This window comes from Astatotilapia calliptera, chromosome 22 (assembly GCF_900246225.1).
Source record: "Astatotilapia calliptera chromosome 22, fAstCal1.2, whole genome shotgun sequence".
In the NCBI taxonomy this organism is placed as follows: Eukaryota; Metazoa; Chordata; class Actinopteri; order Cichliformes; family Cichlidae; genus Astatotilapia; species Astatotilapia calliptera.
This window is the reverse complement of record NC_039322.1, coordinates 29,650,160-29,663,615: the sequence shown is the minus strand read 5'-3', so window position 1 is coordinate 29,663,615 and position 13,456 is coordinate 29,650,160. Positions and strand designations below refer to the sequence as shown.

Genomic DNA, 13,456 nt, shown 5'->3' with positions numbered 1-13,456 from the left:
GTTGCGTCCTTCTCCTATATGCTCTTCCAGTATTGCTCCGTCTCCAGCCTTGGTGGTGCTGTTCTCTTATTATTATTGTTCCCTTGCCACTGAGAGTACACCTTTGCTGGTTCTGTGGAGAACAGCTGGTTTATTCTCCTGCCTTCTATCTCTCTGGTGTACCTCCTCAAGCGGCTGGCCAAGGCTGTGAGTCTTTGCTTGGCAGTTTCCAAGGCCTCAGGTATGGACAGCTTGCTGTATTTCTTATGCACCTTCTTTGTCGCACCTTTCTACAACTCAGTTAGTTGGCTAACCTCCCTCCGTGCTACTTTGATCTTGCCCTCTAGCCTCATTCTCCATGAAGGGTACTGCCCCTTGTGGCTGTTCAACTTGTAGCCAAGCATCTCACTGATCACTGCTGCCGTATTGTAGATCAGCTTGTTAGTGTCGGTAATCGTGGTTGTAGGTATTTTCCGTAGTGTTGCATTAACATCATCTAGCAGACCTTCTGAGGGTACTTCACGTAATCTTGGTAACCGGCTTCGGGGGATCCAGGTTTCAAGCTTGGCCATGATCCTATTTTTCAGGTCAGTTCCTCTCGCACTCAACGATCCTTCTCCTATCGCACTTGGGGCTATGTACCCAATCTCGGGTGGGGGTGATGATATCTCCCCCCTGACCTGGCGTCCTGACTCCTCCTTGCCGTAGCATTTGTGTTGTACCTCGTCAATCTCTAGCTGTGAGAGCAGTCCCTTCTTTCGAATGTTGGAACACTGAGCTACTAGTTGTATATATATATATAACAATTAACAATGCTGTGATGTATAGAAGAGAATACAAATGAATTTGTTGCTGTTTAAATCTTTGCTTGCTAGTTAGAGTGATGGCCAGCAAGGCCCCAGCATTACATGTTGCTTGATGTTTTGCGCAGTGTTGGGGAGTAATGGAATACATGTACCAGCGTTACGCATTTAAAATACAAAATATGAGTAACTGTATTCCGTTACAGTTACTGCTTAAATAGGTGATTAATAAATGGATTACATGGCAGTCTTTTCCCGTTTTATATGTTAGGCTATCCCCTCTCTAATTTTGGTAATTCCCTACATTGCTGTAAACCCAAACAAAACACACAATAAGAGGCTTTAATGTAAGCGTCCTGTTAATGGTGGTGGTGTCAGTTAAAAAAATGGACCCAAAGCCTGCACAACAGAGCCAGCAGTGCATGGCAGGAATGCATTTCTTACTTGGAAATTATGACGCAACTTCATATTTAAAGAAGAAAGGGTTGGGCGAAATATGACTGTGCAATCCAAACTCTGTTTGCCAGCAAGCAAGCCACTATTTGAAAAAAGACTCCATCTGCAACCTAAAGAAACATCTGGAATTAAGTTCTTTTTTAAAACTAATGGTAGCCTACTGCTAACTACCTTGTTTTAGTTCTGGTGGCAGCCTGGTTTATGTATCACTTCGGTATCTTCGATGTACTGTTGCTGCGTGATTTATTACAGTTACTGAAGGCTACTTGTCACCGAGCTAACATTGTTAGCTGGTGTTAGCTGAGTTTAGTTCATAGACTGCAGACTGTTAGACTTGATGGATAGCATTAACAGCTGCAAATAATCACATGCTGTTCGGAAAACAGTCTATAAACTAACCTCAGCTAATGCCAGCTACTCGGTGGCGAGTAGCTTTCAGTAATAGTAATAAATCACACAGCAATAGTACATTCATGTAGTTGTTAAATGCATGACAATATATTAAGTAATCCAAAGTATTCAGAATATGTTACTCTCATTGAATAACTTAATGGAAGACATTACAAACTACATTTTGGGGCATGTATTCTGTAATCTGTAGTGGAATAATTTTTTAAGTAACCTTCTCAACAGTTTAGTGTTTAATGATGTGTTATATCAGGGAACCTCTGATTTAGTGTCCAAGAGAAGAAATCGGTAAAGTTTCTGATAGGAATACATTTTAATTTTTTAGCATCAAGAATAGTAGCATTTGTTTCCAGTCTATTTGCTTAGCTTCTCTGTAGACTTGCACTGCAATTAGATTGACCTTTATTATAATTATGTATTTATTTTATTTTCGGGACAGACATGACTGGGGGATAGGACAGGGAGAAAGAATGAAAGAAAGAGAGGGAGAGAAAGAAAAACAGAGGGGAGAAGAGACGGTGAGAAAGGGAATAAATACAGCACCATCACAATAAACTAGCTAGCAGTAGATAACAGTAGATACTAAATATTAAACGCTATTGGCCAGCATGCAAGATAGACCGCGCACAATGTGCTTTGAGGCAGCAGCCAAGAAAGGTGTAGTCCGCGTCTGTGAACACCTGTGTGCACACCTGTGTGGATCAGCATGCTTGTATTCCAAAGGTTTCTCCATGTAACGATCTGCTAGGGAGTGTGGGGAGCCGTAGTCCTGTCCCCCAGGGCATGAAGCAGGTATGGAGGAGATCCAAGGCCCAGACATCCAGAGGTACCACATAGTGGTACTCTTTATAGAGCTCTGTAGATATGACAGTCAGACCTGAAGGAGAATGAAATGTTACTTATGACAAATGCTGCAATATGGTAATCCTACAGAAACCAAATAGCTTATTTTCATTGCACTGATTCTAAATATGGAGTTACTGTCACATACTCAAAAACATTTTGCAGACTGACCTGAAAAAGCGAGTGCCAGCAGTAGTGTCTTCATCGTCCTGAGAAACAGAAACTTTTTTGTCACTTTCTCCAACCACAATAAATGTACTTGATTTTTCCTAAAAATAAAAACTACTAAAAAGTCTAAGGGATAGTTTAAGTCTGTATTTGAATTATATACAGTATCCAAGGTGTTTGAGCTTTTTTTGCATGTGTATGACATTGAAAATAACTTCAGTATTATACTCATGCTTTGAAACTTTACCAAAGAATTTAAATGCAATTGAACTCCAGCCTCTGAACCACAGAAGTGGAAGAAGAAGATGTTGAGAGAAAAAGGCGACAACAGTAAAATTTTGAGACCATACTTTAGGCTTACCTAGACTTAAGAATGTGTCAGCTTGCTTCTCTTGTTCTTGTGTTGTTTATGTCTTTGCTCTGACTCTGCACACCTGAAACCTTCAGTAGAAATCTTCTTTCTTTTAAACACTTTCTCCCCTTCTTCTCTAAGGTAACTACGCAAAGCCAGTGTCACTTATTTATTATCAGAATAGCATGTAAAGACGTGAAAATTAAAAAAAGAAAAAAGAAAGTAACTTCAAAGTACGATCTAATTAGTTCCCAGAACTTAAAAACATTATGCAAACCCGTTGTCTTAGAAGAGCTAGGCATAGCTTACTAAAGATAAGTCAGAGCAACCTCCTCATTGTGAGTGAATAGTAGTATTTGTATAAACGTTCTATTTTTAATTTTCTTTCATACAAACTGAATGCAAGTAAATCACATTATGTTTGATCATCCTTGAACTTAAGCGATTTCTAGTAAAACAACACTTAATAAACACTGTAAGTGTGATTCAAAAAGAATAATTAGGAACATTTTTTGTAATGTAGTAAAAATCAGCCTAACTTACATTTTCACATGTAAAAAAGGATTTTAGCCAACTCTAATAAAGTGGTCAGAGTATCTGTTCTCCAAGGTAGTATTACACAGTAAAATTCGGAGTGTTAAAATAACACTTAAAGAGTTAAATTTAACACTGGTCCCGAGTCTATTTGGTCCTATTCGGAATTGGTGTTAAATCAACTCTTTGTATAGTGTTACAATTTTAGAGTAAAATTAACTCTAAATAGAGTAAAAATTTAACACTGAGTAACACCGCAGAGTGTTAAATGAACCTAACACTACTAGTAGTGTCATATTATTTACTGTATTATAGTGATAAATTAACTCTATTTGAGTAAAATTCCACTGATTTTTAACACTGAATTGAGTTATTTCAAGTTAACACTGGGGGTTCAAATAACTCTGATGAGAGTTGATGTTACTCTATACTATGTTATTCATACACTTTTTCTTGTGAAAAATTAGCTCTCATAGAGTAAAATTTTAAATTAATTTTACACCAAGTAGTGTTACTAAAACTCTTCCTCTTCCAGCATGAAAACCTGGTTTCTAATAATGCTTTAAAATATAAAACAAGTAAGCAAAAACCACAACTAGATAATACGTTTAACGGCTTTATTTTGATGTCAGGCTCAAAATATTAAAACATCTCATGTGGTGTACATAAAACACTACATACACAAAACAGTCATAAAACACTTTAAAACAATGAATTTAGTTCGGCATAAAATGACAATATGGAACCACATACAGGGAGGAATCAGAAGTGCCATACTTCATTTGAAGATCAAATGGTTTGAAGTAACACAGCTCTTTTATGTTCAACACCTTCAGCACCATATTGGGGTGCATTCTGACCTTAAATGCATGATAATGGTCATCAAAACACAGGGTTTCCATCAGTTTTCCACAGAGCAATACAATGTCATCTTTCACAACAATACTTTTGATCTTATAAAACACTGGAATCTCAGACACTACCTCTGTACAGATGATAAAGTCAGTGCGGTACTCTGTACCATGATGTTTTATCCACTTAGCTGAAAAAACACTGGTAGACAACGCAGCTCCAAATTTTAAAGCAATTTCTGGACCTTCTTTCAGCTCTCCAAGTGTCACCATCTTTCCTGGTCCTAAAGCTAATCTTTCGAGGCTAAAAGACTCCCAATACATGGCCATACAACTTTGGTGTTTCTTGGCCAATGTCATTGTAATGTTTTTAAAGCTTTTTAATTGCTTCTTAAAGAAGTTATGTTTGGCTTCGTAACGCATGCACCACATGTGCAGAATTGGGCCAATATTTCGTATACTGCGAGGGTAATGTATCATGAAGTGATGCTTTGGTAGGAGACTGAGTGTAGGAAATAACTGCTTAAAGAGCTGATGATGATCAATAATTAAATGTTTGAGGTAGATGGTCATACCTTCTGACAGCACTGGTGAAAACACAATATTGACAATTTGTAGAAGCAGAAGTAGAAGATGCCAGTAGCTATCACCCACCTGTACCAAATCGCCAAACATCAAAGGTACATTACGCAATAAACACCAAGATTGAATTGCATTTAGTCCTAAATCATTACTGCCATCAAACAACTTTACCCTTGGTGGGCGATTTCGCTGCTGATTGAAGCCATAGTCAAAGGCATGTATTCTACCAGCAAGTTGTTCAGCACTTAGGAAGTTCTCCTGAATGTACTGCAGCACAAGTTTCACCTCTAACTGAGCAACTCCCTCCAAAATGTCATGCATGATATCTACAGAAAAATTGTTGGCTGTGTTGAAATATTTAAGTGAATTCAAGAGACAAGTGCGTTTCACACCACATACATGAGGTAGCGTAGGATCTCTTTGTACACTTTCACAGTGCTGCTTATGCATATCAAGAGTTCTTAGTGCAACACCAGAATCATCTTCACAGAACACACTTTGAAAACAATCCTTCTCAAGCAGACAAAAACGACAACAATATCGAGCTGCAAATGACTCCACGAACCCAAACAGACTATGCAAGCCAAGATTGTCCCCAGTGACCTGGATTACAGTGCCATGAACCAAGTGTTTAAACATGGGAAGTTTCAGTCCCTCTGTCTCAAGAACTTTCAGATCATTGACAAGTGGCTCAAGGATTGAATTAAAGCCATAACGCTTTGAGTCTTGTGCATGAAAAAGAGCACACAAATGAATATTGACCAACAACGAATTAAAGATTGGAGGAAAATTCCTTAGTGTAAAGTATATTGCACCTAATTTATGTACACCCTTTTTAGAGCCCAGGGGATTTGCAGTTTCAAAGTCATCATAAAACAGTTGAATTTGTAAGGCATCTTTTTCTGCAGAAAATAGGGGACATCTTTTAACATAGGCAGCATCGATTAAGTCTGCATACACACCTTCTCTGAACATATTCCTCGACTTGAACATGTCGACAACATGGTGGTTTTGAAAGATAGTTTTCAGTGTTTCCAAAATAGGAACATATGCAAACCTATCGGTTACAATGACTTGATCAAAAGTCCCTGTGATCTTGTTTCTTCTACTGTCAAATCTTGTGCCAAGCACCATTTCAACAGGTTCAACAGTTGCCCATTTTTGTTTAAAGTGCCTATTTCGTTTAGCTTCTGAATTTAACAGTGTAAATGGATTTTCAAAGTTTTTGAATGACTGCTCTAATTTCTTTTTACTTGTAGTGTCCTGTGAAGGTAAGCTCTGTAAAGCTGCATCTTTAGCCTGAGTATGAATCTCAAAAAACACTTCCTCCATTGAGGAGACAAAACTATTCACAGTAGATTGGCTTAATCCAGCTGCCCTGAGCTGTGCAACAGTAGAGGCACACATATCCAAAGTGCTCTTATTTGAACTTTTCAACATTTCAGATGTTGTGGGTGTTTCTTCTACATTAGTTGACACCACCTCCCCTGTAGTGCTAACTTCTTTAACTGCCACATCAGGCTGTAAATTAACATCAGTGTCAGCCTGTTGGTCGAAATAGTTAAGGTGTTTGGTATTTAAATGTTTTCTAAAACCTGAAAAAGTGCCAAACACACAGCCACAGTCACGCTGGGCACATTTAAGGCGAAGATTTCTTCCAGGTAAGTAACCATGGACTAACCGTAAATGCCTAACAAGCATGTTTGAACCAGTAAACTCAGCCTGACAGACAAAACACTTCATGATGGAGAATTAACCTTCAAGCCCTAACGAAGCAACCTTGTCCTTATTTCAGCAACTCTGGGACTTTCTTTGATTTTGCCAACATCTATATTGTACACTGTGGTTTGGATGAACGTGTACATGTTGTGAAGCATGGTGTTGTAAGATGTGCTAAACACAAAATGTGCTTTAAACAGTTCATCAAAAGCACCAAGTGAAGAGGTAGACTTGCATGGTATGGCATTCTTGTCAAGAATAATGAAGAACTGGTGGATGTCATGCTTTTTCACCCCAACAGGCAGGAGGTAGGGTTGAGTGCTGGTAGTGATGGCATCAAGGTGCTCTTGGATATTTGTTCCAGTCTGAAAAGACAAATACAGACAGGCAATAAGAATCAAGTGTTTCTTAAACTGGTAATTCATACCATAAAAATAGAAAAGAAACAAACCTTCTTGAAGACCACAAGATGCCTTTCTGCTTGAGAAGCTGACACCTTTCCTGGTCTCTTCCGACCCTGACCAGATGGTGGAATCAAATGTAATAGCAATAGAATCGCTGCGAGGTCACTGTCCCAGCCTGAAAAAAATATTTGTTTTTAATAAAGTTGAATCATCCTCATCAATAACAAATTTCAATGCATCTGCATTGACAAAATGTTTGAGTAGACCCAAAATACAAAAGGACAGCTGTTCTGTGACAAACATTATATATCCTGTGAATGTTCTAATTAAAGAAATAACAGCTCACCAATGTCAGCATTAACTTCAGTGGCATCCTCAGGAGAGTCAGCTGCCAGCAAGAGTTCTTCCAGGTCACTGGTAGAAGGAAGCTTCCTGCCTTGTTGGATAATCTTTCTTTTGAATGTTGTTGGCCACCTCTCCAGCAACCTGCCTGATACATCTTCACCAAACATCAGTACAAAATCCTGTTCGATCTGTAACAGGGATAGAGAACAGAGAATTATATCTGCTATCTGCAAAAAATAAAATGTGTTTACATTGTCAACGTAATGAAAAATATTCACCAAGCCTTTGATATCTTTGAAACGTGGAAACACAGACAGTATGTTGCTTGACAGCAGGGGGTCAAGGACCATGTTGTGTCGATAAACAAATGTCAACTTCATCTTCTTCTTGACTGTGTCTTCATCAGCTGAATGTTTCATCAGAGCGATTGCTTCCTTGCACTCATCCTCACTCAGCACGTTCTCTGTAACAAACTGCAACTCTCGTCTGACAGTTGGTCCACCACACTGATCTTCACCCGATGATCCATCTCCTGGTGCTAGACAATATGAAATACAACTTTATCAAAACTAATAATAACATTTGATAACCATTATTAATACAGAACCACAATTTGGAACTGTATTATATGATTCCACTGAATTATAAGTGTTACCTCCAGATGTTAATCGCCTCTCTTTAGCAGTGCATCTCTGTATGGTTTTAATCCTCCAGGCCAAGTACCCAGTGCCACTCTCGCCATCATAATAATGTTCCTTCTCGCCATCATAATAATGTTCCTTGGAGAGTGAGACATACAGACATTTTGTTTATTAATTTATCAGTAAGTTATGTGACCATGAACAGTTGATGAGGACATAAATTTTGGCAGGATTTAAAATTTTGATTTTAGTTGTATCAGTTATTGCTGTTAGCTACTTACATAGCCATTTTTTGAGTACGGGTCACTGAGGTAAGGGAAAAAGGTTACAATTCCTCTGGCATACATTTCTTTTACCTGCCGTGGTGGTGATGTACTGCAAGATCAAAAGGAAAAGAACTAGTCAGCTTCCCTGGAATTAATAGAGATTTAAAATAATTTGAAAATGATAGTAAAAATCACAGGGCCAGAAATAAATTACCCATTTTTTTCTGTCATGTCAGCTACCAGTATGTTGACCATTTTTCTTCTGGTTTCATCCACCAGGGACTTGGTCCGATTGTACTCATTTATTATACGTTCTCCACCAGGTTTGCTTGTGAGAATGGATTCCACCAACTGGAAAACACAATAAAAATATTCTACAGGTTGATATAACCACCGCAGTTCAGAACACTTAAACTACAAACAAAAAAGACACTATTAGAAGAATGTGGAAATCATTTAACTCTTACTTGCTTAGCTTCTGCATCCAGCTTCTGACGTTTCCTCAAAGGGCTGTCTGAAAGGATGACCATATCCTGTGAATCTGATGAATGTGGCGATGATAACTGGAACCGCTCAGGAGACACTTCTGCAACAGATGTTTCCAGACCTTAAAAATAGGAGCAAAAACAAATCAGTTTACATCGTCCCTCCATAGACTCATTTTATACACTCTTTGATTAAACGATGTAATAATGACACTAAAAAAAGACATCCAATGAAACACAAATCACTCAAACAAACCTGTTTCATATTTGATGGTTAGTACCCCGGTTGAGGGATCTGTTACTATATCCTCAAAAACATCCTCATCCAACTCAGTCCCTGAACTATCAAAAACTTTCACTCCTTCTGTTACGGCTGGCGCACCAAACTTTGCAAATGCTGGAAACAAGCACACAAGTTTGTGTAAACAAAAAGACATGACATTTAATGTTTTGTAGCTTAAAATGAAGATCATTTCAAGATACTCTTTCAAAAATGAGTCAGATAAACAAAGGCTAAATTATTAAGCGCCACTAACATGCTTGATAAGTGGTAGATTAAAAGGAGTGACACTCACATTATGCAGTTTTCCCCCCACTAAATATACATTCATAACTAAGATGCTTCCAAAACACAGATCATTTTCAATTAATCATAAAATGCAGTTTGAAGAGACTAAATAACAAAAAGAACTTAAAGCCCCTTGTACACCTTTTTAATACAATGTTGGTTTCTTACCGGCAATCAAAAACTCCTTAAGGCTTGGCTCAGATACTCTAACGAATTTCTGCACACCTCCGAGTTTTGCTTTAAGCAGCATGCTTCCTGTAGACCGTAATTTCTTATAGTCAGTGCTCTTCATTGAACTACAGTAAACAGAAAATGTGAATATTAAAACAGTCCCATAAATCAGAATCAGAATCAGAAAGGGGTTTATTGCCAAATGTTGAGCAGGTTTACAACATTAGGAAATTGCTGCGGTGCTTCAGTGCAAACATGCTGTCATAAATAGCACTTAAATAGACATGAAAAAATAAAAGTAGGAATAAGAATTAAAAGTGCTACGTAGAAAGATATATACATGAGTGCAGGTGGTGATCAGTGCCAAACATGGAATGATGCAGTGACACAGCGTAGGGTCATGTGTTAGTGGCGGGGACAGTCATATGGTTATTGTTCATGTGTCCAACAGCAGAGGGGAAGAAACTGTTCTTATGGCGAGAGGTTCTGGTGCGAATGGACTGGAGCCTCCTGCCTGAGGGGAGCAGGTCAAACAGACTGTGTCCGGGGTGAGAAGGGTCAGCTGAGATCCGGGCTGCACGCCCCAGTGTCCTGGAGGTGTACAGGTCCTGCAAAGATGGGAGTCTGCAGCCAATCACCTTCTCAGTAGAGCGCACAACACGCTGCAGTCTCTGTTTGTCCCTGATAGTGGCTCCAGCGTACCACACGGTGATGGAGGAGGTGAGGATGGACTCGATGATTGCAGTGTAGAACTGCATCATCGTCCGTGTTGGCAGGTTGAATTTCTTCAGCTGCCTCAGGAAGTACATCCTCTGCTGGGCTTTCTTGATGACGGAGGTGATGGTGGGCTCCCACTTCAGGTCCTGGGTGATGGTGATACCCAGGAAGCGGAATGAGTCCACAGAGGTGATGGGGGTGTCAGTCAGGATGATGGGGGGGGGAGTGGAGCTGTGTGCTTCCTGAAGTCCACAATAATCTCCACTGTCTTCTGGGCATTCAGCACCAGGTTGTTGTGGCTGCACCAGGACACCAGACGTTCAACCTCCCTCCTGTAGGCAGACTCATCCCCGTCCGAGATGAGCCCAATAACGGTGGTGTCATCTGCAAACTTGATTAGCTTGACAGACTGGTGGGTGGAGGTGCAGCAGTTGGTGTACAGGGAGAAGAGCAGAGGAGAAAGAACACAGCCCTGAGGGGAGCCGGTGCTGATGGTCCGGGAGTCCGAGACATTCTTCATGCTACATGCTGCTTCCTGTCCGTCAGGAAGTCAGTGATCCACCGGCAGATGGGATCATGCACATTCATCTGGGAAAGCTTGCCTCGGAGATGGTCTGGAAGGATGGTGTTGAAGGCAGAGCTGAAGTCCACAAACAGGATCCTGGCGTAGGTTCCTGGGGAGTCCAGATGCTGCAGGATGAAGTGTAGGGCCATGTTGATGGCGTCGTCTACAGACCTGTTGGCTCTATATGCAAACTGCAGGGGGTCCAGGAGGGGGGCCGTGAGGGTCTTGAGATGGGAGAGAACTAGGCGCTCAAATGACTTCATGACCACAGATGTCAGAGCCACGGGTCTGTAGTCATTTAGTCCAGTGATCCTAGGTTTCTTGGGGACAGGGATTATGGTAGAGGACTTGAAGCAGGCAGGCACATGACATGCCTGCAGTGAGGAGTTGAAAATGCCAGAAAACACTGGGGCCAGCTCGTTTGCACAGTGTCTGAGGGTGGCAGGAGACACGCCGTCTGGGCCGGGAGCTTTCCGAGCATTCAGGTTCTTAAACTGCTTCCTCACATCTGCTTCATGAATATGAAGAGTTGTGGTGGGAGGAGGTGGTGTGAAATCCTCTTTTGTGTGGGGTGAGGAGGGGGGTGTTGTAGGTGAACAGTTTGAAGGTGGTGATGGCTCTATGGAGGGGGGAGAGGTGGGGGAATTAGTGTCCAAAGTGCCTCTATTGTTGGGGCCGTTGGAGGTGTGAAGGCTGCCTGATGGCTCGTCAAAACGGCAGTAGAAGTCGTTAAGGGTGTTGGCCAAGAGCAAGTCATCAGTGGAGTGGGGGGTTTTAGGCTTGTAGTTGGTGATATTCCTAAAACCTTTCCACACAGAGGCCGAGTCATTCTCTGAGATCTGCTGCTGCATCTTCTCAGAGTGCTGGTGTTTAGCAATGTCCACTTCTTTAGTGAACCTGTACTTGGCCTCTCTGTAGCAGTCCCTGTCTCCGCTTCTGAACGCCTTTCTCTTTTCCAGCCACAGCTTTTTGAGTTTAGGAGTAAACCAGGGTTTGTCATTGTTATAACTCACCCTGGTGCGTGATGGCACAATGCTGTCCTCACAGAAGTGGATATAGGAGGTGACAGTGTCCGTAAACTCGTCCAAGCTGTTAGAAGCAGCCTTCAATGTGTCCCAGTCTGTGGTCTCCAAACACGTGCGAAGCTCCTCCACAGCCTCGTTGCTCCACAGTTTTTTAGTCCTCACGACAGGTTTGGAGAGCTTCAGCCTCTGTCTGTACGCGGGGATTAGGTGGATCATGACGTGGTCAGAAAGTCCGAGTGAAGCGCGGGGCACCGCGCGATAGGCCCCGCTGATCGTGCTGTAACAGTGGTCTAATGTCCTCTTGGCTAAACAAGGCTAAACAGCCTTGCAATGTGATTTCTTACACTATATGTTACTTTTATGTCAGTGTAACAAGGTGTCAAGATATAATCCTTAATACAAAACTAAAATAATAACTACTACTTTTTACCATTTGTCTGACCTAACTTAGCACTAGGGAGTCAGTATTTTGTTCATCTTTAGTTTAACATACTGAACAGTCTGGTAACCAAAATGGAAAAAGCAGCAGGGTAACTTTTGTCAATACCATCAACTCACAATAAATACAAACGCTGTCATCTTAAATTCAAACTACTAAAAAAAAGCATTAAAAACTGAATCCTGGACATTTTGGATATTTTATCAAGCTTATAACACCTGCTGACAGTTACTGGTTGTAATCCTGTAACCGTAAAATTGCTGAAGACAGCCGAGTTAAAATAAGACAATAACCTTACTGAAAACGACCTCTATATCTGGTACCTAGGTATCAAAAAAAAGAAAAAAAGAAAGATGTAACATTTAGTGTAAAATTTTAATTAGTTAATGCTTGAGTTAGGTAATTTAAAATTTAACGATAACTAGCGAATTGCCCGCGCACTGAGGTTAGCCAAAATGCTAGTTAGCTAGCTAATGTTAATATGTAGATCCCAACACATGGAGGGTTTCATTTAATGGAATTTCGAACATGCTAGAACACAACACAATCACCACTACACACTGAAATAAATTTTGATAACAAGCCTTACAGTCCAACACGGATATCAGTCAACTTTTTTAGCTAATTAACAACCTTACATTAGCATACAGACAGTGTCACATTTGCTTCTGGTACAAAATGAAATATATAATAAACATGGACAAAAGGAAGGTAACCTTATTTTAACGTGCTACCTGTGCTTAAAATGTCGAATTGTTGGTTTAATAAGTAAATATGAACAACTTACCCTGCAACTGATGTGAAGAAAATGGCGTCGTGAAAAATCCTCTTGGTTTGAAAACCAGTCTGTGGTGGGAGGAGCTTTCTAGAGTAACGTTGACACTGCCTCTTTTAACTCCAGGAATCATCACCCACACTGGGGGGCGTTTTGCTCCAGCTGTTGTTATAATGACTCTATTAGAGTAAATACACTTTAACACTGCTGATTTAACACTGGGAAATTTACTGTGTATAAAGGGTAGTGAACCATGAACAACACAAGATAGTCTTAGTTTTAATTATTCTCTTAACTTTATGTAAAGCTTTGTGTTTTATATTGACACAATTACACACACACACACACACACACACACAC

General features: G+C 40.4%; 1 protein-coding gene across 1 annotated transcript; it reads right to left on the bottom strand.

Annotated features, from left to right (window-relative positions):
• Positions 1–6,725: 6,725 nt before the first annotated feature.
• On the bottom strand, positions 6,726–13,159 carry LOC113015277 (uncharacterized). The gene is made up of 11 exons (XM_026157231.1): positions 13,109–13,159; positions 9,573–9,700; positions 9,093–9,233; positions 8,819–8,958; positions 8,566–8,702; positions 8,367–8,460; positions 8,100–8,223; positions 7,723–7,982; positions 7,446–7,632; positions 7,147–7,274; positions 6,726–7,060 (listed from the first exon to the last, which is right to left on the bottom strand). Exons 2-11 carry the CDS (start codon positions 9,694–9,696, stop codon positions 6,743–6,745), a joined length of 1,653 nt encoding a protein of 550 aa, XP_026013016.1. The 5' UTR covers positions 9,697–9,700; positions 13,109–13,159; the 3' UTR covers positions 6,726–6,742.
• Between the last annotated feature and the right edge of the window lie 297 nt (positions 13,160–13,456).